General features: G+C 44.6%; 8 protein-coding genes across 8 annotated transcripts; 4 read left to right on the plus strand and 4 right to left on the minus strand.

Moving 5' to 3' along the window:
* Window positions 1-67: 67 nt before the first annotated feature.
* Window positions 68-3,568, minus strand: I206_107636 (uncharacterized protein; the record flags this gene model as incomplete). The annotated part of the gene is made up of 3 exons (XM_070203557.1): window positions 68-128; window positions 215-2,614; window positions 2,682-3,568. The coding sequence occupies 3 exons, from the start codon at window positions 3,566-3,568 to the stop codon at window positions 68-70; spliced, it is 3,348 nt and encodes a 1,115-aa protein (XP_070059658.1).
* A 1,052-nt stretch (window positions 3,569-4,620) lies between these two features.
* On the minus strand, window positions 4,621-6,828 carry I206_107637 (uncharacterized protein; the record flags this gene model as incomplete). The annotated part of the gene is made up of 9 exons (XM_019157683.1): window positions 4,621-5,159; window positions 5,223-5,344; window positions 5,406-5,418; window positions 5,473-5,740; window positions 5,812-5,876; window positions 5,951-6,032; window positions 6,098-6,453; window positions 6,508-6,634; window positions 6,694-6,828. 9 exons carry the CDS (start codon window positions 6,826-6,828, stop codon window positions 4,621-4,623), a joined length of 1,707 nt encoding a protein of 568 aa, XP_019009323.1.
* Window positions 6,829-8,395: 1,567 nt separating this feature from the next.
* Window positions 8,396-11,016, plus strand: I206_107638 (UV damage endonuclease UvdE; the record flags this gene model as incomplete). The annotated part of the gene is made up of 10 exons (XM_019157684.1): window positions 8,396-9,035; window positions 9,098-9,278; window positions 9,331-9,481; window positions 9,535-9,647; window positions 9,702-9,819; window positions 9,877-9,932; window positions 9,995-10,007; window positions 10,059-10,280; window positions 10,340-10,371; window positions 10,431-11,016. 10 exons carry the CDS (start codon window positions 8,396-8,398, stop codon window positions 11,014-11,016), a joined length of 2,112 nt encoding a protein of 703 aa, XP_019009324.1.
* A 149-nt stretch (window positions 11,017-11,165) lies between these two features.
* Window positions 11,166-12,276, minus strand: I206_107639 (uncharacterized protein; the record flags this gene model as incomplete). Its single annotated transcript, XM_019157685.1, has 4 exons — window positions 11,166-11,282; window positions 11,338-11,441; window positions 11,514-12,029; window positions 12,135-12,276. The coding sequence occupies 4 exons, from the start codon at window positions 12,274-12,276 to the stop codon at window positions 11,166-11,168; spliced, it is 879 nt and encodes a 292-aa protein (XP_019009325.1).
* Window positions 12,277-12,621: 345 nt separating this feature from the next.
* I206_107640 (uncharacterized protein) lies at window positions 12,622-15,341 on the plus strand (the record flags this gene model as incomplete). Its single annotated transcript, XM_019157686.1, has 10 exons — window positions 12,622-12,870; window positions 12,929-13,046; window positions 13,102-13,229; window positions 13,284-13,596; window positions 13,649-13,950; window positions 14,008-14,265; window positions 14,328-14,530; window positions 14,586-14,700; window positions 14,756-15,220; window positions 15,276-15,341. 10 exons carry the CDS (start codon window positions 12,622-12,624, stop codon window positions 15,339-15,341), a joined length of 2,217 nt encoding a protein of 738 aa, XP_019009326.1.
* Window positions 15,342-15,447: 106 nt separating this feature from the next.
* I206_107641 (uncharacterized protein) lies at window positions 15,448-19,816 on the minus strand (the record flags this gene model as incomplete). The annotated part of the gene is made up of 3 exons (XM_019157687.1): window positions 15,448-18,458; window positions 18,518-19,359; window positions 19,416-19,816. 3 exons carry the CDS (start codon window positions 19,814-19,816, stop codon window positions 15,448-15,450), a joined length of 4,254 nt encoding a protein of 1,417 aa, XP_019009327.1.
* A 948-nt stretch (window positions 19,817-20,764) lies between these two features.
* I206_107642 (uncharacterized protein) lies at window positions 20,765-21,398 on the plus strand (the record flags this gene model as incomplete). The annotated part of the gene is made up of 4 exons (XM_019157688.1): window positions 20,765-20,863; window positions 20,948-20,991; window positions 21,045-21,153; window positions 21,249-21,398. 4 exons carry the CDS (start codon window positions 20,765-20,767, stop codon window positions 21,396-21,398), a joined length of 402 nt encoding a protein of 133 aa, XP_019009328.1.
* Window positions 21,399-22,924: 1,526 nt separating this feature from the next.
* I206_107643 (uncharacterized protein) lies at window positions 22,925-24,650 on the plus strand (the record flags this gene model as incomplete). The annotated part of the gene is made up of 4 exons (XM_019157689.1): window positions 22,925-23,153; window positions 23,223-24,092; window positions 24,167-24,288; window positions 24,354-24,650. The coding sequence occupies 4 exons, from the start codon at window positions 22,925-22,927 to the stop codon at window positions 24,648-24,650; spliced, it is 1,518 nt and encodes a 505-aa protein (XP_019009329.1).
* Window positions 24,651-24,740: the final 90 nt, after the last annotated feature.

A 24,740-nucleotide genomic window follows, 5' to 3' on the forward strand; every position in this document is an offset into this window, starting at 1 on the left:
TAAATATTTATTCCCAAAATTTAAGCATTCAAAATAATACGCTCCTTATGTGTGTCTAATTGTCATTTCATAAAGCATGAGGTGAACCTTCAAGAGCGAATTGAGGTGATCTCATTTTATCTGATACTCTACAAATTAAAATTCAAGAAATAAAATCAGTTAAAAAGAAAAAAACAAATTACCAGATATGATATGATCAATTGCTAAAACTTACTCAATTGTTATTCTTCCAACTTCTCTTTCTTGTGGAGGTTCATAACCGAAACTCATTGGATCACTACGTCTATTATCTCTAGGTAATCTTTCTATAATTCTAATTATAGTTACATCACCTGTAACTCTTAAAGGTGGAACACCCCATAATTCTAATTCTCTTGAATCAAAATGTAACCAATTTGGTAAATTTCCACCATTTTCAATTTCTGCACGATATGTTGAAGGTGGATTAGATGACCAAGTTGCAGCTGAAAGTGAAACTGTTGGTGGTGGATTAATTTGAGGATGTATTGAAAAAGTTTCATTTGCAATTGCTATTATTCTTCCATCATTTGCTCCATTTGAAGATGATGGTGGAGATTTCATCATTGCATTAGTTGCACCTGCTGATCCTGTATTTGTACGTCTATGTCTAATGAAAGATCCTACTTGTGGTAAAGCAGGTGATAATGGTGAAACACCTTTTGAAGGTATAACTTTTATAGTTGAAGATCCTCTATTTTCTGATCTTTGAGGTAATATTGAATTTCGTTGAGAAGTATATCCTTCAGAAGGTTCAACATCACCATTTTGAGATCCGAAATAAATTGCTGAATTTGGATATCCTAATCCTGGATTTTCTTGAATTCCTCCTTCTGAAGGAGCATAAACAGTTGATCTTCTAGCTTGATCATGATCTGCATCACTAAACATTCCACTAATTCTATTTTGTTCTTCTTCAGGTATAGCTTCTCTTGATTGTTCAGAAGGTGGCATACCTAAATCACCTGTACCATGTCTTGAACGAGATTCTTTTAAACGAGGATGTGATCTTGAATCTTGACGTTGTGGTCTACGAGTTTCAAATGATTGTCTTTCTGCCATAGCTACAACAGCTGGACCTTCAACTGAAAAAGCATCTTCATCATCCGTGAAATCATGTTGAGATTTAAATTTACCAGAATCACCAAATCTACTCAAACCACTTGGTCCAGCAGGGAAAGAAGATCCAGGATTTGATTCAAACATTGAACCAGAAGCCATCATTGAATTTGATGATCCGTCAAATCCAGTTCCAGAACCACTTTCAAAGTTTGATCCACTTTGTAGAGAATCTCGATGATTTCCTTCTTGAGAAGAATGGAATTCACTAAAACTAGCCTGTGAACCTACATCATCCAAATCTACCATTCTTGCTAATACACTTGGATTTTGATGTCGAGGGTAGCGAGGTGTGAAATTCGGTCGAGGTCTTGGGATTGAAGAAGCTGTAGAAATCCTATTACCACCTACAGCACCAAGAGAAGCAACTTCATCTTCGCCTTCACCGTCAATAGATGACCAGTGGAACGATTCTTGGGATTGCCAACTTGCTCTTGAGGATTCTGAGATAAAGGATTGTGTGAAAGAACTGGCATCTTGTGATGGTCGATTGACCGGGTCATTAACACCGATCACATCTGGATAGCCAATAAATGATCTTGAATCGCTGGGTATTTGAGGTGACAGAATGGCTGGCTTTTCATTTTCGCTATTCAATTCCTCCTTGTTGTTCCAGCCGAAAATACCTTTTAGACCGTCTAATCTGGTTGGTCTGTCTTGTACCATTGTGGCATCCGTGCTAAGGGAAGCTGGACTTAGAGGAGTATTCTTCTCGTTATGATCGCCAGACTTGAGGTTCAACCCTGAGAATCTAGCAATTTCGCCAAGTAAATTTCTAGGTGGATCGAGGGAGCCAGATCGTCTGAATGGGTCATTAACGGTGACTGGAGAAGTAGCTACAAAAGAGTCATTATCGTCATCTCTCTTGGCTGCTCCTTTATTCTTCCTTCTTCTTCGACAGCAGCAGAAAAACAAGATCAGGATGATGGTGACCAATAACAGAAGACCAAGACAGACTCCCATAGCTATTTTTGCTCCCTTCGAGATACCTGGACTGCCTGAACCACCAGAGGTAGGGACTGCAGCTGTTCCTGTATGAGTCGTCGTTTGTGAAACTTGAGGAATCTCTACATTCAAGGTTGAAGTAGCCGCTAGCTGTCCGATTGTAGCTTCGAAGATGACATCTATTTTGTTGTAGCTCAGTGTGCTTGGCGCCGTCCCGTGTAACGACATATTCTTGGGGTTGAAGGATAACCAGCTTGCGGCATCGGAAGGATTCACAGTAGCGTTTACTGTTGCTGTCTTGTTGACAAGGTAGTTAGAGAGATCAAAGTTGAAGTCTTGACCGAGTGTAGCCGTAGCGTTGGGGAGGGAAAATGTCGAGAAGAAATAAGGAAGTATGTCGATCCCCAGCCAAGTGGTCAAGTAGAGGGTATTAGAAGTGTTCGTCGATCTGATATCAACGGGGACAGAAATTGAAGCGAAAGTACCATTCTGATATTGATCTGGAACAGTACCGGTAAGACTATCTGTTGAGCTGTAGAAGGGGTTTTAGCTATTCTTCTCATCACGCTTTGACATCGATATGCAATCAGTCAACTCACCTGTCAATTGATAACCAAGGATAATCATCGCTTCCCAAATTGATTTCCACATCTCCAGTGGCTACAGCATTCCCATCGATAGTTACACCACTCAAATCTATCTTTTGATTCAAAGTATTTTTGGCCATTGTTTGAGCATTGGTGAGATTTTGATTACGAGCCATTTCAATTGCTTGACCTTGTCCAACTTCTATTGTAAAACTAGTTTGAGCACCGGTGTAGCCCCAAAAATCCGTTCCAGTAGCTACAACCGTATAACTTCCTTCTGCAGGAGCTACACCTGTAAATGTGACAGTTTCATTGTCGAACTTTAGCCATGAAGGTAGACCAACAGTACCCCTAACATGGACTGCATAATACAGTTGACCATTATTCGGATCTTCTCTAGATATTCTAAACGTATCGGTTTGAAATCCTAATGAGAATGACCAGTATGGTGGAATCGTGACTCCTGTTCCACCTGGCATGATCGTTGCTGATGATATAGCATGAAGATTTGGTTGACTAATTTGCGTGTAAAACGATTGATGGACCGCTGGGACAGAATAGTTTGACACAATCAATCTGAATGTGGATGTCGTTGATCCGCTTCCATCTGTAGCTGTCAAAGTAATGTCCTGTTCCCCTTCATCTGCTAAAGCTGGTGTGCCGTGAAAAGCTAAACTTGGTGAATCCCATGATAACCATGTTGGAAGAGTCGATGTTGTGTATGTAAGATTAGTTGAAGAGGTCGAGTTGAAAGTAGCGGGAAGTAATTCGTAAACGAATTCTTGATTCACTCTTGCAACTCCAGGTTGTTGTTGATTAAGAGGGAAATTGAGCGTGGGCGCTGCCCGAATTGTCGAGATAGAAGCCACAAGGGCGAGGAGAGAAGGGATGATGAGCATGAGGGAGAGGGTATCGGCCTTGATCGGCCTCTCAAAGCGAACGCCTAATTATTGATATATTCGCTAATCCTTTGCGTTCTTCCTAGTTCAAGTCTCTTCTTTTGATGGTCCCTCAATACTCTATCAAAGAGTACTTTGCTTCCCGTCTCGCGATATATTTACTCTCCTTTCTAAACGTCACAGAAACAGTCAATGTTCCCCTGTTGTTACCAAGTAATTATGTCGAAATTGTCGAGATGTATTGGTATATTCGTCAAGCGATCCAGCGAAGACGATAAATGGTGGTCGAAATGAGTGTCAAGTCTACAAGACTGAAAAGGTCAATTCCAATAGTAAAAAAGAACGAATGATAACAAGTCAGGAAATCAATGTCCAAAATGACAAAAGTCCGATTTCACAGTCTCAAGTAAAAGTGAGGAACGAAGTGACTACGAAAGAGAAGGATAAAGGGATTACAGTAAATCAATAGAACTCGTAAACGGATGGAACGAAATTTCTCGTGGACAACATCAAACTTGCTGTGAATGGTGACGCGTGTATGTAACAGAAATCTCGTCAACAAATCCCAAAGTGTGAGATTACATTAGCTCAGGAAAGGTCTTACGTGCGTAACATCTTTGCTATGTATAAGTAGGTCAAGGTGAAGTGAACAAGAATTCTTCTTTACACGCGAAGACTGATAAAATAATGTTAAAATGTTAAAATGTGACAAAAGTAAAGACAAACGCGTCCGAAGTGCGTTTTTGCAATTTATCAAATTACCCTATCAGGTAATTTATCTATAAGATTATTCAGGGGGTGAGAAGCCGGTTCGCATTCCTGTAACGTGACTGATTCTCGAGCATCTTAAACGTCTTCCGAACGCATGATAATCAGGATGCTGTTTTATCAATCTGGTACGCTACAGCGAGCAGCCAGATTATTTGCAAGCATATATACACTACATCGAGATTCATTGATTTAACTATTTACATTGGACATATCCATACCGTTCGCCACAATTCCGTTTCCTATCCGACAAGTCTATATACACGGTCGACAAAGGCCTTGGCTTACTTCCTCTTCTCAAATCTCACCTTGAATAGACCAGGGGTCATAGTGAGGTCTTCGACAGCGGAATCGAGCATTCTAGCTTTCATCTTCTCTTTAGTTTCTCCTTTGTGGGCTGGAACAGGGTGAATAGTATATCTAGCCAAGATGCTGGAGATGAAAGAGATTATTTCAACTTCAGCAAATCGTCTTCCTATACATTGTCTAGTACCCATTGAGAAAGCTACAAAAGGCACTTCGGATTTGTTTAGACCTGCTCTTGCATCGTCCCCCCCGCTAAGGTGTCGTCGAGGATTAAAATCGTTGGCACCTTCCCAATGGAATGGGTTCAACTGACAAGCGGGAGTATCGATGTACACTAATGAACCAGCTTTGACAAGGTGTTCGCGTCTAGTGACGTTACCGTGATCGTCCCATGTGTTATAAGGGAGCATGCTATCGACTTTAGCGACTTTGAACAATTGTCGAACGATATCGGTCAATCGCATCGCTTCAAGACCAACGGCAAGACATAATGGTAATCTGTGGACATCTCGGTATGCTACAATCCCATCAATATTAGCTGCCTGTTCAAGATATTGCCAGATTGCTGAAAGGACCTTACATGGTTTCTCGTCACCACACACAGCTTTGATCTCTTTGTAACATTCATCTTGCCATTCTGGATTGAGAGCAAGTTGAGCAATAGTGAAAGCAATGGTATGACCGGTAGTCTCGTGACCAGCACTGCGAAGCTCGACTGATCAGATCTGCCACAGAAACGTTTGACTAGTACTTCACAACTTACAGCAAGAAAATGACTGTAGATGCAGATCTTTAGCTTTCATAAGGGGCTTTGTATTAGTTCTACTCACACATGTTACCAATGACCTCTTCTTCCGTCAGACCAACATGTGGAGCTTCGCTACCGTTTTTGACTCGAGATTCTTCTTCGGCGATGACTTGAGCATGTACAATTGCACCCAGGAGATCAGTTGGTGCTTTAGCCTTTTCCCCGGCTTCTTTCAGAGCGCCAAGCTCGGCTCGCTTGCTTCTCGCCATAGCATAACAGTATTCAAGGAATTTCTTTTGACCGTAACCCATACGTCTGAATTTTTTGGTAGGAAGGATACGTAGTAACCACTACAGCAAAATCAGCACTGTCAGCGTGCACTCGCTTGAGCTTCGACTTTACTTTGCAGTACACTACCCACTCCTGGTAACATGAACTGATAGAGGACGGATCGATCTACAATTTCATACGCCTCGACGAAGCCCACTAAAATATAGCAATACCGAGAATGAGCATATCTTTCACAGAGATATTGAATGGATCGATAGTCAATCACTCACTTTCTTCACCCCTTTCGGTTCGAGGAGTGACCCAGGGGACTTCGTATCCAAAACCAACTTTACCAATGACAATGTAAGTCACCTAGATATCGCGATTTAGCACAATCTTTTGAGATTGGTGAGTACTTTCCATGTAAGACTACCTACTTTAATAGTCGAACCACCAACATCCTCCATGATTCCACCATCTATCAAATTTTCTTCTTTCAGCATCATTTCGACTGTATTCTCCACCTCATCCCAAGCATTTCTGAAAATCTCTTCACCGAAACAACCTCGAATCACTGCTTTATGTCTTTTGTGCTCTTCACCATCTTGTGCGACTATTATGTTTCCACCGAATTTAGCAGCAGATTTCATTCGAGGTATGAAACAAGCTTTCTCAAATAAAGAAATTTTGGTGAAAATGTGTTGAGCGGTATATGGATTAGCAGTCCAATAAATTGCTCGATGTTGAGTCATACATGTATAAGCCAAAAGGTCAGATTTAGGTTTCTCGAATCCTACCAAACAGAATATCAATAGATGATTTGTACTATCTCTCTTGCTTTACTCACGATCCCACTCTGGTCGAGAATAATAATCTTTAACAGGTAAGATGAAAGGGATATGAGGTACTCTAGCTCGAAGACCTTGTTCGTACGATGGGAAGAAAGAATGTTTGACCGGAAGACCTTTGACTTGCTGCGAACATAAAAATGATTATTAAGCTTTTGCGATCAACAACCAAAGTCAAGACTCACTCTCAAAATGCTGAGGTATGAGAAAAGGTTGCTAAGCACGTAGTACGCTACGATACCACCACCCAATACCATAAGATGAGGCACATATTTCTGATATCCTTCAGGTACAGCTGGAATGTAATTGATCCAGCTCATGTTGTCGATATATTGTTGACTGGCACTCGATCGATGAGAAATATTTGGAAAGCTGAAAGGAAATTGAGAGGGGAGTTTTTGACCCAATCAAGTTGCTTATAAAGCACACTCGACTACTTCAATCATCGTAGTTACCAAAATTTGATGCAAGGATACCCTGCGCTCAAACGTTGTACTTATCAGCTCGCCCTGAAGTGGGGATGGTAAGGTAAAACATCAATCGATACCTCAACATATGTCTATGCTCAAGCTAAGATTCCCCAATGAGATTCATCAAGTCCAAATTCATACCCTAAACTATGAGCACGGGTCGTGTCTTTTGATCGTCGTCAAGGTGTTTTGCTTCAAGCCACAATTCGTATAAGCTTATCACGCTAACAAGCTGTGTGGTCTTTAAACCGAGATATATTGCAATCCAACAATCGATCTCGATAGATGTCGAAAATATGGGAATACATATTTCGGTTATATGCAGAGATGAGAAGCATAATTCCGTGAATAAAAGTAATGGGCGAATCTCGTTGAGACCCGAATGATGTGTCAGGGATAGTAGTGATGGAAGAATGAATGGTGTTCTTTGAATGTTTCAGAAAAGGTAAATCAGGTCAGAACCCTAGACATGATGAACGGACTTCAGTTCCTGGTCCAAAATTGCGATGATTTCCGCTTGCTGATTAGTTCACAGCGTTTGTTTAGTGCAATCTTTGTCATCTCAATAGAGAATGTGTGAATGGTAGATGCATCGAAGACAACCGGCCAAATCGGAGCACGGGCGTTCTATCCTTGCCGAAGGCCTGACATGTAGGCATCCTTTGTTGATGGTAATCGAATTTAGCGTACTGAATCATGATGATTTAAAGGCGCTGGGGATCGTCGGGCGCAGGTAGATTGATCATTATTTGTCATACAGATCAAAAGGGCGCCGTGGTCCACGGCGTACAACACATCAAAGTTATGTCTATCGTTTGGTGATAGCACGAATGTATGAAAATATCTCTCTAATCTTTCTAATAACAACTTCTTACAATCTGTACGTCGAGACCGACGCGTGCAAAGTTCTGAGATACAGGATGACGTAAGCTGATTCAAATCGTTACTATATACTATGACGTATCTGTTCGATCGTCGATCGTGAGCGGCAGGTAGAGGTGAGTCTCCTCGTTAAAACCCAATTAATGGTTAAGATTAAACTGTCTCATTTCGGTAATCTAGCTTAACGATGCTGCCAATGGTGCAAGAACTGAGGCCTAAGAGGACTATTAGTTACCTCTTGATGATTATGCATTTGATGACTTTTGAAAAGGAAAAGGACGCGTTTACTCCAACAGATTAGGGAGGATTTTTACCTAACTTTGATTTTCTTGATTTTCTTGATTTTCGGAAAATCTATCTCAAATTGACTGACATCTTTTGGTTTTCTTTCTTTTCATCGACAGTTGACATTTTCCATTCATTCAGCCAAAATCTGATGAATCTATCTTGCTTAATACGATTGATCAAGCCAAACTTAACGTTCCAAACTATTGCAAGACCACTTATAGCCAGAAAAGTAATTCACACTTTCGCGATGCCTTTTAAAAGGCTTAAAATCATACCACCCGCTACTCCCGATTCCCCCTCAAAATTGGGTACAACCACCATCGTCTTAAACCCAAACCCTGATCCTGTAAAGCATACACTCATCAATGCATTAGAACATATGCCTCCACCAGACTTGGTGAAAGCTGAAAGAGATACCACTTCGGATTCAGACGAAGCATTAACGCCCATCACATCAGAACAGGAAGAAGAAGATGTTAAAAATGCTGTAGACGAAGCTGTTGACCGCAATCTGAATAAAAGGAAAAGAGGAGCAAAAGTAGATGTTTCATATGCGGATAATGAAGGATCCGACTTTGCAGCTTCGGAAAGTGAATTATCTGAACTTGAAGAGGAACCGAAACCCAAGAAGAAAACTCCTACTAAGAAGAAAGCTACTCCCAAGAAAGCCAAAGCGAAAGTGGAGAATGACGAAGGGGAAGACGATGATGGAGAGACCCCGAAGAAGGAGAAGAAGGCCACGCCGAAGAAATCCAGGATAGCGAAAGACGAGCCTGAATTTGACGAGGAAGGGAATGAAATAGTCAAGAAGAAGCGGAAACCTAGGGTATATGAAAAAAAGGTATATGAAATACCTGATGTAGAAAGAAAGACTACCACCTTCAGAGGTGAATACCTTTCGCCTTGAGCTCACTCATCAAGCTCGTCTTAGCTAATGCAAACATGTCAGGCCGTTTGGGATATGCTTGTCTGAATACCGTGTTGAGAGGAGAAAAACCGGATAGTATTTTCTGTTCCAGGACTTGTCGGATAGCAAGTATAGAAGAAGAGGGTATGGAGTTACCTAAGGGTCTAGCTTTGATGAATGTCCGGGATCTCAAGACAATGATACAATGGAACGAGGATAATAAGTGAGTGATATCACTCTTCAAGCTCAGAGCGTTACTGATAGAACGGCTTTAGGATCCGTTTCATGAGGCTATCTTCCGAGATGTTCCCTTTCGCGTCGCATGCAAAATATGGATACGACTTGTCATTCGCAGATGAAGGTTTAAAGGAAGCTGGTGAATTAGCAAAGAAGTATGGTCATAGGTTGACGATGCATCCTGGTCAAGTAAGTGAAGCTTGACACTCTTACGGCAAAGCTGGCATTGACCGATCTTTTAGTTCACCCAACTCGGTTCTCCCAAGCCCAACGTCATAGAAGCTTCAGTCAGGGAGCTAGACTACCAATGTGAGATCCTTGACAGAATGGGCGTCGGAAAAGAGGGTGTCATGATGTGAGTCATGTCTTAGGGTATTCATTCGCGCAAAGCTGACGTCGATAACGATAGTATACATATGGGAGGCGTTTTTGGTGATAAAGAGAGTACACTTGCTCGATTCAAGGAGAATTTCACGACGAAGTTAAGTGACAATGTCAAGCAAAGACTTGTATTGGAAAACGATGAGGTGAGCTCTGAATTCCATTCTAACTCTCGATTGCGAAAAAGTGCTAAAATAACTCAGATCTGCTACAACGTGGACGACCTTTTCCCTATCAGTGAAGAGCTTGACATTCCTCTGTAAGTCTGAGGCATCCAGCTGGTTATGAAATGTACTGCGCGCTGACCTTTCCGCTTCTCAGCATTTTTGACTATGTAAGCTGATTACGCATATTGAAACGGCTGCTTTGACTGACAAACTTTTAGCATCACGATTGGATCAACCCATCTTCTGAACCTCCCGCTGTATTGATACCTAGAATAGCGAAAATATGGGAGAAAAGAGGTATACCAATGAAACAACATTTATCCGAGCCTCGGCCAGGGGCCGAGTCAGTAATGGAGAAAAGAGCCCATGCGGATAGGTGCAAGAGCTTGCCTGACGCTTTGCCAGATGACGTGGATTTGATGATTGAAGCGAAAGATAAGGTGAGAATTTCTCGATTGTCAGAGTTACTTCAAGTATTTACTGATAATCACATCTGTAGGAGCAAGCTGTGTTTGAACTTTACCGAATATAGTTAGTACATATGTCGGCAGAGCCTTTTTAGTCCATGCTGACATACTTTGTTGCTATAGCGGGCTCGAAGACGTTATCCATGATAACCTCCGACCACCTGACCCTAATCCAGGGATGCACACCAAAGGACGAAAGTCCAGCTTGAAGAAGAAAACGAAAGAAACGGGAGATGTAGATTCAGAAGGAGAACCCATCAATCTATCGGATATCGAGAAGGAAGGCGATGGTGGCATCGGAGATACGAGTGTAGTCGAGGGGCATATCAAGAACGCTGTCAATGACGCTGGAATGGAAATTGATGGTCAATCGCAAACACCTAAGAAAGCTAATAGGCGGGGTAAGAGGAAGAGTGCGGGAGGTGAAGAAACCGCTGAAGGTAAGGTAGAGCAAGAGGCAACACCGGCAAAGAAGAAGAAAGCTACGCCAAAGAAAGGCAAGAAAGGTGAAGAAGTCAAAGTTGAGCTAGGTGATGAGCAATCAGTAGAAAAGACCAAAAGTACACCTAAGCGTGGTAAGAAGAATGACGAGAATAAGGAGAACGTTCCCAATGAAACGGCGGCTGAGCAGATGGAAGGTCTTCAAGAAGAGAAGCCACAACCCGCTAAGAGAAAGAGCAGACAAAGTAAGGAGAAAATAGTGGCTTAATCCATCGTCAATCATACTGCAATCGGCATCATGTAGCATATAATAATCGTGTAGTGTATCATGCAAAGCTCCAGACATACCAGCAAAGAAACATATGATTACATGCTATATTACGCTAATCAATGTTACTGGTCTTTAATTGATACAGATTACTTGATCTTGTCCAATGGTCTATTGAAACCGCCTCTTCTATTCATGTACTGTCTCCAGGTCCTTTGCTTGTTCACCTTTGCTACAACGTCAATGTTGTCTTCTTTGCCCTGTCCCTATATACACCGAACGAACATCAGCGACGCTCGATTGATCAGAAAAGAAACTTACTTTAGAGGTTCCAAAACCCCCGAATCCCATCATGGCTGCCATTTGAGCTTCAGGGTCATCTGGATCGATCTCATCTTCGGGTTCGTCTTGTGGTGCAAGCGAATCTGTGAAAGTCAGAGAAGTAAGGATGAGTATGATGCAACTCGTGTATGAGAATGTCTCACAGAATGACTGACCTTCTGCGCCTGGGTCATATGCCCCACCTTCCGTATAAACTACACCCTTGGCTCTTTCCTCTTCTCGTCTCCTTCGACCTTCTTCAATTGCTCGTCTATCTAAAGGTCTATCATATTCACCTCCACCATTTCCATAACCCCCATTGCCACCGCCGTTGTTCTGTCTGTAACCTTGCATTTGAGATGGTCCAGCACGAGGCTGGGCAGGCGCAACGCCTGCTGGCGGACGACTTTCATAAGGTTTAGGAGATGGTCGATAGTTGGGATCGTTATTTGGATTATCTCTTGAATTTCCACTCCTCGAACTATCGCGGAAGGGTACGTCTCGAACTGCTGGGGATCTGGTTTCTCGGCTGTAATCATCCCTTTTACCGTCCCTATCTCTATAATCTCGCTTGTCATCCCTACTATATTCATCTCGCCTGTCGCGCTCGCGATCTCGAGGACTATCATAGTCTCGTCTTGAGCGATCATCCCTATTACTACTTCTTCCAGAGTCTCTCCCGTAATTTCGATCTATATTGAAGTTTATGTCAGCTGTATAACTTGAGATGAGCGGCGAATGCGTTGAGGGATATAGGGGGCGACTTATGTGTTTTATGAAAAGGGGTGTGAACTGACCTCTCTCATCGTATCTGTCCCTATCTCGCCTTGGACTCCGGCTTCTACTTCTCGCCCGAGTTGTAAGTCCATCACGGTCATCTTTACCATATCGACTGTCTTTATCTCGGGGAGAGCCGTACGGAGCCGCTCGGGATGACATGACGACTGCTTTCGATCTTTGCTTTTCTTCTTGATTTGAATTAAAGATGCTGATTGATCCCAGGTACTTGACTTGTTTGTCGCACTGCTGATGGATTTGAGTATATGACAAGATAAAGAGGATGAAAGGAAGAAATGAGAGATTGAGTATTATTGAGCTACCTACTTATTCCACTCGAGCTTGACGAAGAACACGGTTGGAATTTGATTCCGTCATGAATTGGACCTTTCTGATTTCGTACATCTGTATTTCTCGTTTTTGTTGTTATATATGCTCATAGCTCAACATACAATCAGGCTTGCCAGTATACTGCGTGTAGACTGAAGCCTCAAGCGATTCAAAGGAATGGCCTCGGCATTGTACCCTGCCCTCAAGCTATCTGTAACGTCCATTGTCAAATCACATCCTCCAACTCGACAATTGACTAAACCTATAGCACCTTCGGAACTCGCTCAGCAACTTACTCAAGCATGGTCTGAATCATCCGGCAATCTCAACGCTTCAGAAAGCTCCTCGAGGTCTGCAGATGTGATCAGGACTGTGTTGGAAGTTGTAGGCAGGGATACAGTTGTGTTGCCAATCACAAACGGAGAAGTAGGTTACCAGGTGTCCAAGCAGTGTGCCAGAACAACGCTGACGAGCGTTTTCATAGCTTGCTGAACCCGACTTCGAAGCTAGCAATGAAGAAAAGCAGGAGTTCCAAATCAGCTTGCAGGATAGACTGGATATAGTCTTGACGTTGTATGAAGTGGTGTACACTGCTTTCCCGGGTTAGTCAACTTCTTTGGCCATTACGATATCTCGGAGCTGACCTATCATGCACAGATGTCCCTGCACTTGAGCCAGGAGCACTGTTTATACCTTTGATAGAAGAGCTTGTCGAGCTGATATCGGTCGATTCATGGCGAGGATTGTGGACTTATATCGAAACCCGTTCGAAGCGATTCACCAAGGTATGTGGTCCTCTTGCAGCCACTGTCCTGTGCGTTTGTTTACTTTCACTTCAGGATATGCCCGCGTCAAGGGGTAAAGCTTTACCTCTTCTCCGTACGATCAACGCTTTCCTGCGTTTTCTACCCAGAACCCCGGACGACTTAGTATTCCGAGGTCGAGTTCATCAGTTTGCGAGCTCGGTAATCAGCGTAGCGGATAAAAGCGCCATCAATATGCGAGGAGATTATGCGGAAGTAAGGACAACTTGGGATGAGGATGAGGATAAAATTGAGTCTTCGGTGGACCAGAAGGACAAGCAAGATGGCGAGGGTGATGTGAAGATGGAAGATGAGACGGAAAAGCCACAACCAGACGCTGAAGACAATCGTGAGTAGAAGCTACAATTTGGAGAAAACTCTGATTGATAGACACTTTATAGTCTCAGAGAGCAAGCTAGATTTCTATCCGACACTCTGGTCTCTGCAACAATACTTCGCCCATCCTCCCTCGCTCGATGGTCCAGCGTCTGGGGATCCAGCCATAACGCCTTTCGAAACGTTCAAAGAGAAAACTGATTCCGTTCTGCCCCATTTGTTTGCACAGACACAGAAGGAGAAGGCACTTCTGGGTAAAGATGCAGAGTCTGTGGGAAAGAAGAGAAAACGATTGGCAGGGGACATGGGGGAAGGTGGCTTTTTCCATCCAAGATATCTCACTGGAAAGCGATTGTTCGAATATGAGGTGAGCTATCTCTCATCCCTTGTCACGGGAACTCTCAGCTCATGTTCCGTCTACTAGCTTGCGGATCCATCTTTCCGTCGCCAAATTCTGGTCCAATACTTCATCCTGTTCCAATTCTTGCTCAACCTCACTCCAGCTTCAGCGGGAAAACAAGCGTTCACTGGCGGTATGCCTAAGACATTTGTTCTTGTCACTGAGGATGAGAATTGGGTAAAAGCGAAGGTGTCGACAATACGAGATGAACTTTTGAGAATGACCGATGGCAAAAGATTTGAGGAGACCGTATTGTCTATAATAACGAGAGAAGTTCATTATGTGAGTTGGCGTGCGGTGTTGGGGTAAGGAATGTTGTGGCTGAGCATGGTGTTTCTCGCTAGGCTCAATGGAAAAACGATCAATGCCCTGAAGGGGTATTTGAGATACCACCTCTAGACGAAAGTACAGCTAAAGAAGCTGCCAAGCTTTGGGAGAAGCGACTTGCCCCACCGGCATCATATACGTTCAAGGTCGGGTCTAGGTCATTATCAATGTTATGGAATAACGGGTTCAAGGGGATTGATCAATTGAGAGGACGACAGAAGTGCGTCACTTTCCTTGATCCCCAGTTGAAGTTCGCTAATATCTCACGAATGCAGGGCAACAAGCCAGGAGCAATTAGACGAAGAATTGCAGCGCATAGAGATGGACGAAGAGGATGATAAGGCCATGGGAATCGAGACTGATGCAGCAGTTTTAGCAGCCAACAAAGAAGTAAGTTGTTCCTTATCGTATGTCTACACGACGATGCTGACGACGCTACTTGCAGCGAAAGACAAGCTTGTCATGGCGAGCTTTGCGGCTGGCTTCGCACACTCACTTGAGACATTTCAAAGCCTTGGCGCAAAAGCGAGACTTGCACGTGCTTATGAAAGCAGTAAAGGAGGAAACCGATCGCAAGACTTCTGTAGTGGAGAACCAACCGGAAGAACACAAGAACGAGGAAGAGGCTGCCCAGGAAAAAGAAGTGGCGCAGGTACAAGACGAAGAAGATGAGCAGGTCAAGCCTGCTGAAGAGGAAGAGGTTGAACAGGCATCAGAATCTCCGATCGAAGCGGATGTGAATGAACACCTCGAAGCAAAAGACCAGGCGAAGCTGGAGGAGGACGTGGATATGGACGGTCCGCCTGAGGATGAGAAGACGGATGAGCCTGAGATAGCTGAAGAGGCGATAGCAGATAAGAAAATAGAAGGAACCGAGGTCGCAACGGAGACGGAAGTCCTGGAACAAGCGGTGAGTTTGCCTTTCTTCTCTTTCGACATATGCGCGATTGACGGTGGACTATCAGCACAATACGCCCATTGCGTCAATAACAGAATCTCTCGTTCACGAACCAGAGACTACGTCTGCATAATTGCATGTAGCATATGCCAATTGGGAGCAAGGTTTATTTGTTGTCTGCATCTCTGGTGCCATGTTCGCCATGAAACCTGATTCATTAATTATATAAAAGTGAGACGTTACATGATTGTCCAATTATTAAACTGAGATTTTCCAGAAATTCTTTCCTCCTTCCTTAACATTGAAGCTGAACTCGGTCCTTTGCGCCGCTCACTCGATGCCAATTTCCGACGCTCCTTAACGATTTGCGTGGACTGTTTTTTGCTGGCTGTGATTTGCGGAATGTATGTACCCAATGATCTAGCAGGGCTTGGCGTTGCCGCTAAGGTCTGCGCTGAGGTACAGGAAGTAGAAACTACAAAAGTCGTCGTTATGCTAAGTTCGGGTGATCTTGAGTAAATGCCTCTCTTAGCAGGGCCGGTAAATTGTCCGATGGTTTCCCCATCAACCGAGAAAATAGGTGGATTGGCTGCGGATGAAGCATCAGATTCGTTTTGTGGATCAGGAGCAGGTGCATCGGGTGGAGAACCCGTATCTGACGAGGATGATGCGGATGAGGCCGGTGCCGGGTCGGTCGAGGAAGATGGTTCGGTGTAGTCTGATGACGGTTCGGGCGGTGACTGCTCTGATGAAGTTTGTGGCGTAGCCTCGGATTGGGGGGATGATTCTGGTCGAGTTGTCAGTTCAAATGACGAAGAAGTCTGCTCAGGCGGTGGCTCTGAGCTAGATGTTTGCGAAGGAAGTGGTGGTGTCTCTGACGATGACACGAAGTCGGAAATTGAAGAAGCTTCATCTGAAGAAGTTGAATGATCGCTAGTAATATCAGGAAGTTCCGCACTTGTGCTAGATGTTTGAGAGCTTGATGACGAGGGGACCACTACAGCCTGAGTAGACGTGGTGATGCCCGTTTTTGAGGTAGTTTGATTCAAAATTTCTGTAGAAGATATGGTTTGGCTAGTGGTACCTGCTATAGAGGTAGTCTCTCGGGCAGTCTCTGTAGTAGATGCCTGAAAGGTTGATGTGGCTGTAGTGGAAGTCTGGAGAGTATCAACGTCAGTTGATGTTATGTGTTTTGTAGTCAAAAAAGTTTCAGTCACCGATAATTCGTAAGTATTCACATCCGTTGTTGAAGAGAGAAATGTTCGGATCTTGGTTGTTGAGGTCTGGAAATTATCAATGTCAGTTGAAGTGATAAATTTTGTTTGAACAAAAGTTTTAGTCACCGAAGTCTGAAAAGTATTTACGTTAGTTGAAGTGGTGAATTCAGTGGCAGTAGCCGAAGAAGTCTGTGTTACTGAGGTTTGGATGATAGCTGTATTTGTCTTGGATGACACCTCGGTGGTGGCAGTCCGATAAGTGGATATCTCTGTGGTAGAACTTTGCACGGTAGCAATCTCACTTGTACTACTATTTATGGATGCCACAATTGTCGGTTGCTGCAGAGTCGACATTACACTCAATGTGTGCTCAGAATTGCCAGTCTTGGATATTGAATGTCGAAAAGTAGAAGTAGCAGTTGGTGCAATCGCTTCGTTGCTTGTGAATCCTGTTCCCAAAGTTTGGGGAGATGATGGCAAACCATTCTGCGAAGGTGCACTAGCTGTGAAGGATTGTTGAGATACTGAAGAAGCGGTATGAAAGCTGGAAGTATCCGTTTCAGTTTGGATAGTCATCACTGATTCGGAAAAAGGTGAACTTTGAGCAGTGCTAGCGTACCCAAAAGAGTACGTGGCGGGTTTTCTGGTGCTACTACTGGTGTCTTGTTGCGTAAGGGATGGTGCAACCGGAGAAGATGAGCTGTAGGAAGTCCTAGCTGAGCTTGAAGGTAGAGGTCGGAACACCGAGCTCGAGGCCTGACTTTGGGTGAGCGAAGGCTGCTGATCAGGTGCGTTGCTGGTAAAGTCAGCTGCATGAACGGTAAACGTAGCGGGATGGGCAGAAGTAGGTGTTGACGGCTGTTCCGCCGGGGCGGCTGAGAAAGGTTTTCCGGTAGCAGTCTGATAGGCTTGAGTTTGCTCCCCTTGGACTGATACTTCAGCTTCGGTATTGCAATTAGTCCCGCACACTTCCTCCTTTTCTTCAGTCAAGCTGTCGGCGATGGCTATCGGCCATCTCGGTCCACTCCCGGATCCTTCTGCCTCGTCACTCCCCCAACTTCCACCCGCTAGCCAGCTCCAACCACCGGAAACCCCTCCCCATCCGCCACCGTCTCCACCGCCCCATCCGCCCATGCCTCGCCTGCTCCGCCGACGATGCCGCTTGTGCCTCGTAGCTGCCTGGAGAGGTAGTGCACTGAATTCTGGTGCGGCAACGGAGTTATCAAAGGGAGTGCTTGAAGTTGTGGGAACATCCGAAGCGTCTCTGAGGGACGACGAGGACAAAGCTGGGACAGTCTCGGTGGCACTTTTCATGGCTGGGATGGCTTCTCTGGCTGAGTCTGACGAAGTACTTGGTGGGATAGTGGCAGCCAGCTGAGCATAAGACATCGAGGTCGCCACAGACTCCGTGCCAGTAGACTGCAACTGCGTTGAGGTCGGGGAAAGATTGAGATTAGTTGTTGGAACGACCTGACCGCTGGTCGCCGATGTGAGATTGCGTGAAGACTGCGCTGGTATAGAATAATGGGATCCCAGAGCAGCCACAGGTAGATACACAACCTTTGTACTGGTTACATCTAAATAGATTTGACTAGGGGATGTGCTCGTTGTTCTGATAGACGTAAGCGGCGACGATGTAGTGACCAAAATCTCCTCTGACTTCGAGCTTTTGGTCGAAAAGGCTGAGGCGAAACCTTCGGTTCCCACGGTCATTGTCGACATTGCAATGACCTCAGGGGTCAGTGTGAAAGGCTCGATGGTGACATTGGGTATTCCGTCATTTTCATCTTGTGTAGGCTCGACTGATGACGTGCTTGATGATATGGTTGTCGGTATCAGTACAGAGGATGTGAAGTCGACGCCTGTAACCGCAGTGGCAGCTTTTTCAGAGTCGATGGACGAGGGATCCAAAGTGAACGTTGAGCTCTCTGTCGCTTCCGTTGAAGATTTCAAGTTCGATGATGAGGAGAATACGTCCACAACTGAACTCATTGTTGCTGTAGAGTTATCACCAATTTTGAGCGACACTTCGACTGCAATTGTTGATCAGATGTCAGGCGAATGACCAATGGCATGAAGGGAAAATGCTCACCTTGCGTTGTTGTCGAAGCTGCGATAGAGATTCCTTCTGCTTGAGCGGTATTGCTTCCTACTGTAACTGAGCCAGACTGACTTGTCAGAAACTCGGAATTGATCATTGCTGTTCTTGTGGATGTCTCTTCTGCTGTGTCAGACTCCAGAGTTACTGTTGTGGTATCCGATATTGTGGAAGAGCCCCGGGTCTTTCCCTCTGTGTTCGGCACGGAAAATGACACAGTGCTGGAGAGGGAGCTTGTGGTATCAGGCTGCTGGGAGTTTGAAGTTGCTGAAGATGGCTCAATCAGGATCGTGAAAGAATCTTGAACAGCAGCGACGGATGGCTGAGACTGGGACTGCGCATTTGCAGGAATGCCGTTGATTGAGCTCGACATCCGTTCCAAGGAAGATGTTGCAAAGAGCGTCCTGCTGACAGCTACACTCTGAGTTGATGTGCCTTTGGCCACACTGGCAGTGGAGGTTTCCGAAATAGCAGATGTAGCCATGCCGTCGAGAGAGGCAGTACTCGGGGTACTAGTCTGAAAGACAGAAGAAAGGGCAGCGGAATTACTGCTTGGAGGTAGTAGTGAGGAAACGGGAAAATCTGTAGCTGTGACTGTAATTCCCAGGGAAGATGTTGCTGATCCCAAGAGAGATACTGCGGTAAGGGACGCATGATCTAAAGAGCTGCTACTTGATGATGTGTTCGCCTTGTCGGGGTCCTTGGGTTCAGGGGTACCCGAGGTGGGTCCAGTGTTGTCCAAGGAAATAGACTGTTTCCAAGCAGGATCGTCTTTTGGTAATGTTGCAGGATCAGGAAGCAACAGATCGGAGGATAGCCATAGATGTGATGGCATGCTGCGACCACAGTCAGTCTAATGGGAATAAATAGATAGATGGACTTTGTAACTCACCATGTTAACGCTTGCTGGGTTGACTGGTCCGTCACTTGTTCCCATCCGTTCTCGTCATACAGTGTACCTCCTTCATCCCAGCTCAATGACCTTCCGAGCATGTACATTGCTGTCATCTGACTCAGGCTCATCACGCAATTCGGCTTTCCGTGAATGATACCAGCATACACTCCAACACTGGATGCCGCCCCATCTCCTTCACTCGACATAGGCCATGATATCGCTTCAGAACCAGATTCAGGGCATATCGGTAGCATCGAAGTTATAGAATTAGGTGACTGAAGAGCGGCTATTTGGGCGATGACAATACATGCTTGAGGTGAAGATATGTTGATTGTCCCAGAGGATTGTGAGAATACCAGCTCTGCAGCAAGCAACAAGTGGATGAGGGTGGGAACCATAGCAAACGAGGTCGGGCCAAGGTTCTATTTGGGCTTGAAAAGAGAGTCGTTTGATCAGTATTGTAATAAATGAGTGTGGATGACCTCTATGGTACTTTGGGTCGATACATGAAGAACCAGGCTTGTAGATCTTTCGCTGCGAGCACGACAAAATATGTGGATGACGAAGATGATAAGATACGAAAGATTTGATGGGTGTTGAAAGTGATGTCCTCAAGGTTAGGAGATAAGCAAGTTCGAAGAGCGATGTTCCAATTGTTCACGATAATAGGACTGAACAGCCTGATCCTCTGCAAGGACGATAAAGCTAAAATTGTCTACTGATTTACCATAGATACGTTCAATCGAAGGAATCCTATTCCAGATGTTTCAACTGATCCTTCCTTTCACCTAACGAAGAACACTGGCCGGAAGTGAACAAAGGCCAAAGGACCTCAACATGATTGGATGATTCCTCCTGGAAGGATAATTCAGCTGTGTTCCTGTCAGCACACAAGGCTGCATAGCTAGATCACGCTCAGCAGTCAGAGTGACAGGCGTGCGTCATGCCCTATTGCTTTTATCAAACAAAATCAGCCGCCACTTCGCCACCATACAAGGACAAGGGATGGAAGAAGGTGACCGTGTGAGAGTGGAGGTGTATTGTGACATTCGCACTGTGATGCAATCCGTAATAATCTTATAACCGGACTAACCACTAGAGTTGATCATTTCCGAGATGTATACTTATCCTACAAACTTACTCTCCATAGACCTTCCACTCCCTCTCCAGAGCCTTACACCAGAAGAATACAACTCAGCGCCATTACGAGTCGCTCTGCCGTCAATTCATATGTACACTCAATCCTAGGACATCACCGCGACAGCCAAGAAACACTATAGCGGTTGAACTCGGCAATCTCGTTCACATCGTTATCATTCCTGACCTAATCCAATCAACGAGCTATCATGGGTCGAACGTTTCGTATATATCTCGCAGGAGAAGCTGTCTTGACATGCAAACAGTGTGGAAATCATTTAGCTGTTACAGAAGGTATCATGTCAAGAGTGAGTACATATACCAAGTCGCCGGTGGCAAATATTGCCCATTCATCGTGCACTGGTAGCTGATAATGCGGAAATCGATGGTAGCAATTCACTGGGCAACATGGTAGAGCTTTTCTAGTACAGCAAGTGTAGGTTCTTCGTCCTCCTTGCCGCAGTATGTAACCTGACCGAATGATTTTAGGGTCAATACGTATACCGGAGATGCGGAAGATAGAGAGATGAGGACTGGGCGTCATACGGTCAGGGACGTTTATTGTAGGGTCTGTCATTCGACGTTAGGTTGGAAGTATGTAAGTTTGGACTTTCCGATATACGGATGAAACTCAAGCATCATTTCCGAGTATCTCTGAGAAACTTTAGCTGATATCGCAATTGGCGCTGATAGGATTTCGCCTTCGAGCATGACCAGAAGTACAAGGAAGGCAAATACATACTTGAAAGGGAAATGATTGCAGAGAAACCCGAGTCGAAACGTGACCATGGCCGCCCGAGGATCGAAGAATTACCAGTACGAGAGTTATTAGCAAGAGTGTAATCAGCTCTCACCCTCATCACATTTCATTTCCGTATCACCCTCTATCACTGTATCGTTATTTTCCCCTATCATAACTACGTTCAATACTAATTTCGAAAGCTTATATCTGTTGTTGTCATCCACCCTTGATCGTATTCATCTCTGTCACGCGTTACCCGTCATAATTTGGTTGTTTATTGGGATTAGATACCCGTTTATTGTGCTTGTACTTGGTGTCAATTGTTAATGAATGGAGTAACCTAGACACCACGTTTGAATGATATCGTAGTGACAAGAACTTACATCAATACAGGACTGAAGCTGAGAATGGCCGGACAAAGGACTCTGACATTTACTTCATCTGGATTTTCTCAGGCGGTAAATGATGCCAATTTCGTCCCAATTAATGCAGATCGTTCGCACCCTTCAGACACGCATCTCGATCAAATCTTCCTCGAATACCCGGGCATCTCTCATGCAACTTGTAGGGACTCACATGCGGTCTCTTGCTGTATCTTTTTTCGATTGCCTTTGGCTGCGACAAGCAACCGAATTTCAAAGGTGAGCCTTTGATCCTCCTGATGTCCCTTTCACTTCTTAGCTTCTTATGCATCATAGTATCAAAAGGACAGATTCACCCCTTGTATTCTCACAATCTCGCTTACCCTTTATAGATTCATTCATGTCAATCTTACAATTCTGGCTGCCAATCGTAATCCTCGGTAATTGGCTACTCAAAGTCTGTTCGATTGGACTCCCATCATTCGTGTATCATGAATGCTCAAATGCCTTGTAAGTCAGTCGAGAGCGTGCACTTTGCATGAACAATAACATGCAGTATAAAGCAAAATGAGATGCGAAGCAACCTTTCAAGAGCTCTAGAGGCTTTCCAATAAACTTGGATGGCTTCTTCCTATTCATGAGACTCACCGCGGTCTTTTCCAGTTTATCTCCTTTCCACATGTCATCATACCTCGACGCAATTTTGCATTCATTCCAAACTCAAGTCATTACCCTTTGATTCCAAGACGTCATAACAAACTTGCTCATTAGTATCTCATTAGTATCTCATCAATAGCCTACTCCAAATAAAAGGATTAGAAACCTGTTTCACCCATTCTTTCAAGCATTAAAAGGATTGATCCTTTCACTTTTCACAACTCCCTTCTACCGATAAAACACTTTCACGACATTTCCATTTGGGTGTAATAAAGAGTATACTTTTCCTTTGTGTTGTGGAGCTCCTTTGGAGTCTTAGTCTATTCATGTCCTTTGACTTGCCCTATATCAAGAATAATTCATCAATCACACACACTGCGCTCACAAATGACACTCTCTGCGAAATCTAGTTCCCATCAAGCCCCTCATCATTTGATCCAACCTCTCAATCACCCAAAAATAAAAATAAAAATAAGTACAAACAAAAGCTAATCACCAAAATTGTAGCACACATCTTACTATAATCCTCTTTCTTGAACACTTCTGATATCTTATATCCTGCTTTCACAACTATATGGTAAGTTATGTGTGCCCATCAAGACCAAATCATGGCTTCCTCGCCCGAGATATCTCCTCAAACTCCCAGAATGAGTGTATCACCACCCTTGAGACATCTTTCCATGTCTGTCTCGGCAGCCTCTTCGAGGCATGGCTCCATTCCGGTATATGCTAGTCCACCAAGGGATATTCGAGCTCTGCTCTCTCACTCTCCTCCCATCAGTCCCATCTCGATCAAAATGGAAACAGTAAATCCAGATTCCGATAGCGTGCAAAAAGGTAAATGAGCATGGACTGGCACTCCTTTCACAAGCAAATTGAGCTAATATGAAAAATCGTATGACATAGGTTACATTCGATCTACTGTTTCACCTCCCAGCTTTTCGAGGGACTTACCGCCACTTCAGCCATCGGTACTTCCTACTCTACCTCGCCTTACAGTCCCTCGACCACTTGCCGGGCACAGACCTTCCGGACCAAGTAAAAGCGGACGAGGTACAGGATTCGGCCTTGACGCTTTCAAACTTGGTTCGCCACCTAAAAGTCACCCTCAACCGATTGGAAGTCCTTCTCACAATCATTCAAGGTCATTTTGGATACCATCCTCACAAATTCGAAATGAACAACGACCTCAACATCAGAGATTGGCTTCTTTGCCATCTCTGAAGATTGGCCACAATCAAGAGCCTATTTACCCTACACCAGTATCGATCGCTTCTCAACGTGGGTTCTCCAGGTCAACAATCACTCCTGCGACCCACACTCACAGAGCCCCCCATGAATACCAGGTCTCCTCCAAGCCATACGCTCATTACAGATCAGGCTCTACGGGATATTCTGCACAACTGCACCATCGTTATGGTCAACCTGTGTTGCATAGGCAACATCCATCAAGTGGAGATCAGATTATTCGAATCGCTCCTCACCCATTGCCCCAGGGTACATGGGCCGCCCCCCCACCCCCACCTGCTCCTGCAATGCCAATCTCGACCAGAACTCAGAACATGGTAAGACCAAGACTACACATTCATCCATACGCCCATGCTATGAGGGATCCCAGATATCATTCAGCAGATGGGCCTGGCCTTGGTAGTCAAACTCAATTTCATCCCGGATTGGCACATCACGTCTCCATATCGGAGAGCGGAAGAGAAAGCATTTTCACAAGTCCATCGAGCGGGATCAGTCCCGGTAGTTTCAAAGCCCCGAGAAAGCGAGGTGAGCAGGCTCTGCTATCAAACTATATACAAGTTGAAATACTGAGGCTTTGATATCTCTTTTTCTTGTTACAGCCGATGACTCTCAGCTTGCAATTCTGAGCGACATATTCGAGAAGACCGCATACCCCTCGACGGATGAAAGGGATGAACTTGCCAGGAAATTAGGTATGACTTCGAGAAGCGTCCAAATTTGGGTGAGTCATCCCCGCTTCACCTCGAGCTTGATTGTGAGATATTCATGAACCTTATGCTTGTACAGTTTCAAAATCGTCGTCGAGCAGTGAAAGTAGATGCAAAATCAGCCGTTCAACGTGCAGAAGCTGAGGCCGATACTCAAGTCATGATTCGAGGTCCTGCACCTATCGTTGCCAGACCATATCCGGTCCATTCGCGCCACCACAGTGAGGGTCAAGAGGTCTTGCCGCCCCAACCTGTCCCAGCGACTTCTATCATGCCAGAACGAAGGCCATTCCCGCCCCATCCCATTGTCAGGCCACCTTTGATAGCTAGTCAGTCAGACATCACCATGGTGAAGAAGGAGATCATGACGCCATAGCACAGCTCCGAAACCTCTCGAATGCAGACGAGTTCAGTTGTAGTCTACAATTGTCATATCAGTTATATATAGCGATATAAATGGCTTCGG

Source organism: Kwoniella pini, chromosome 11 (genome assembly GCF_000512605.2).
Source record: "Kwoniella pini CBS 10737 chromosome 11, complete sequence".
NCBI lineage: Eukaryota > Fungi > Basidiomycota > Tremellomycetes > Tremellales > Cryptococcaceae > Kwoniella > Kwoniella pini.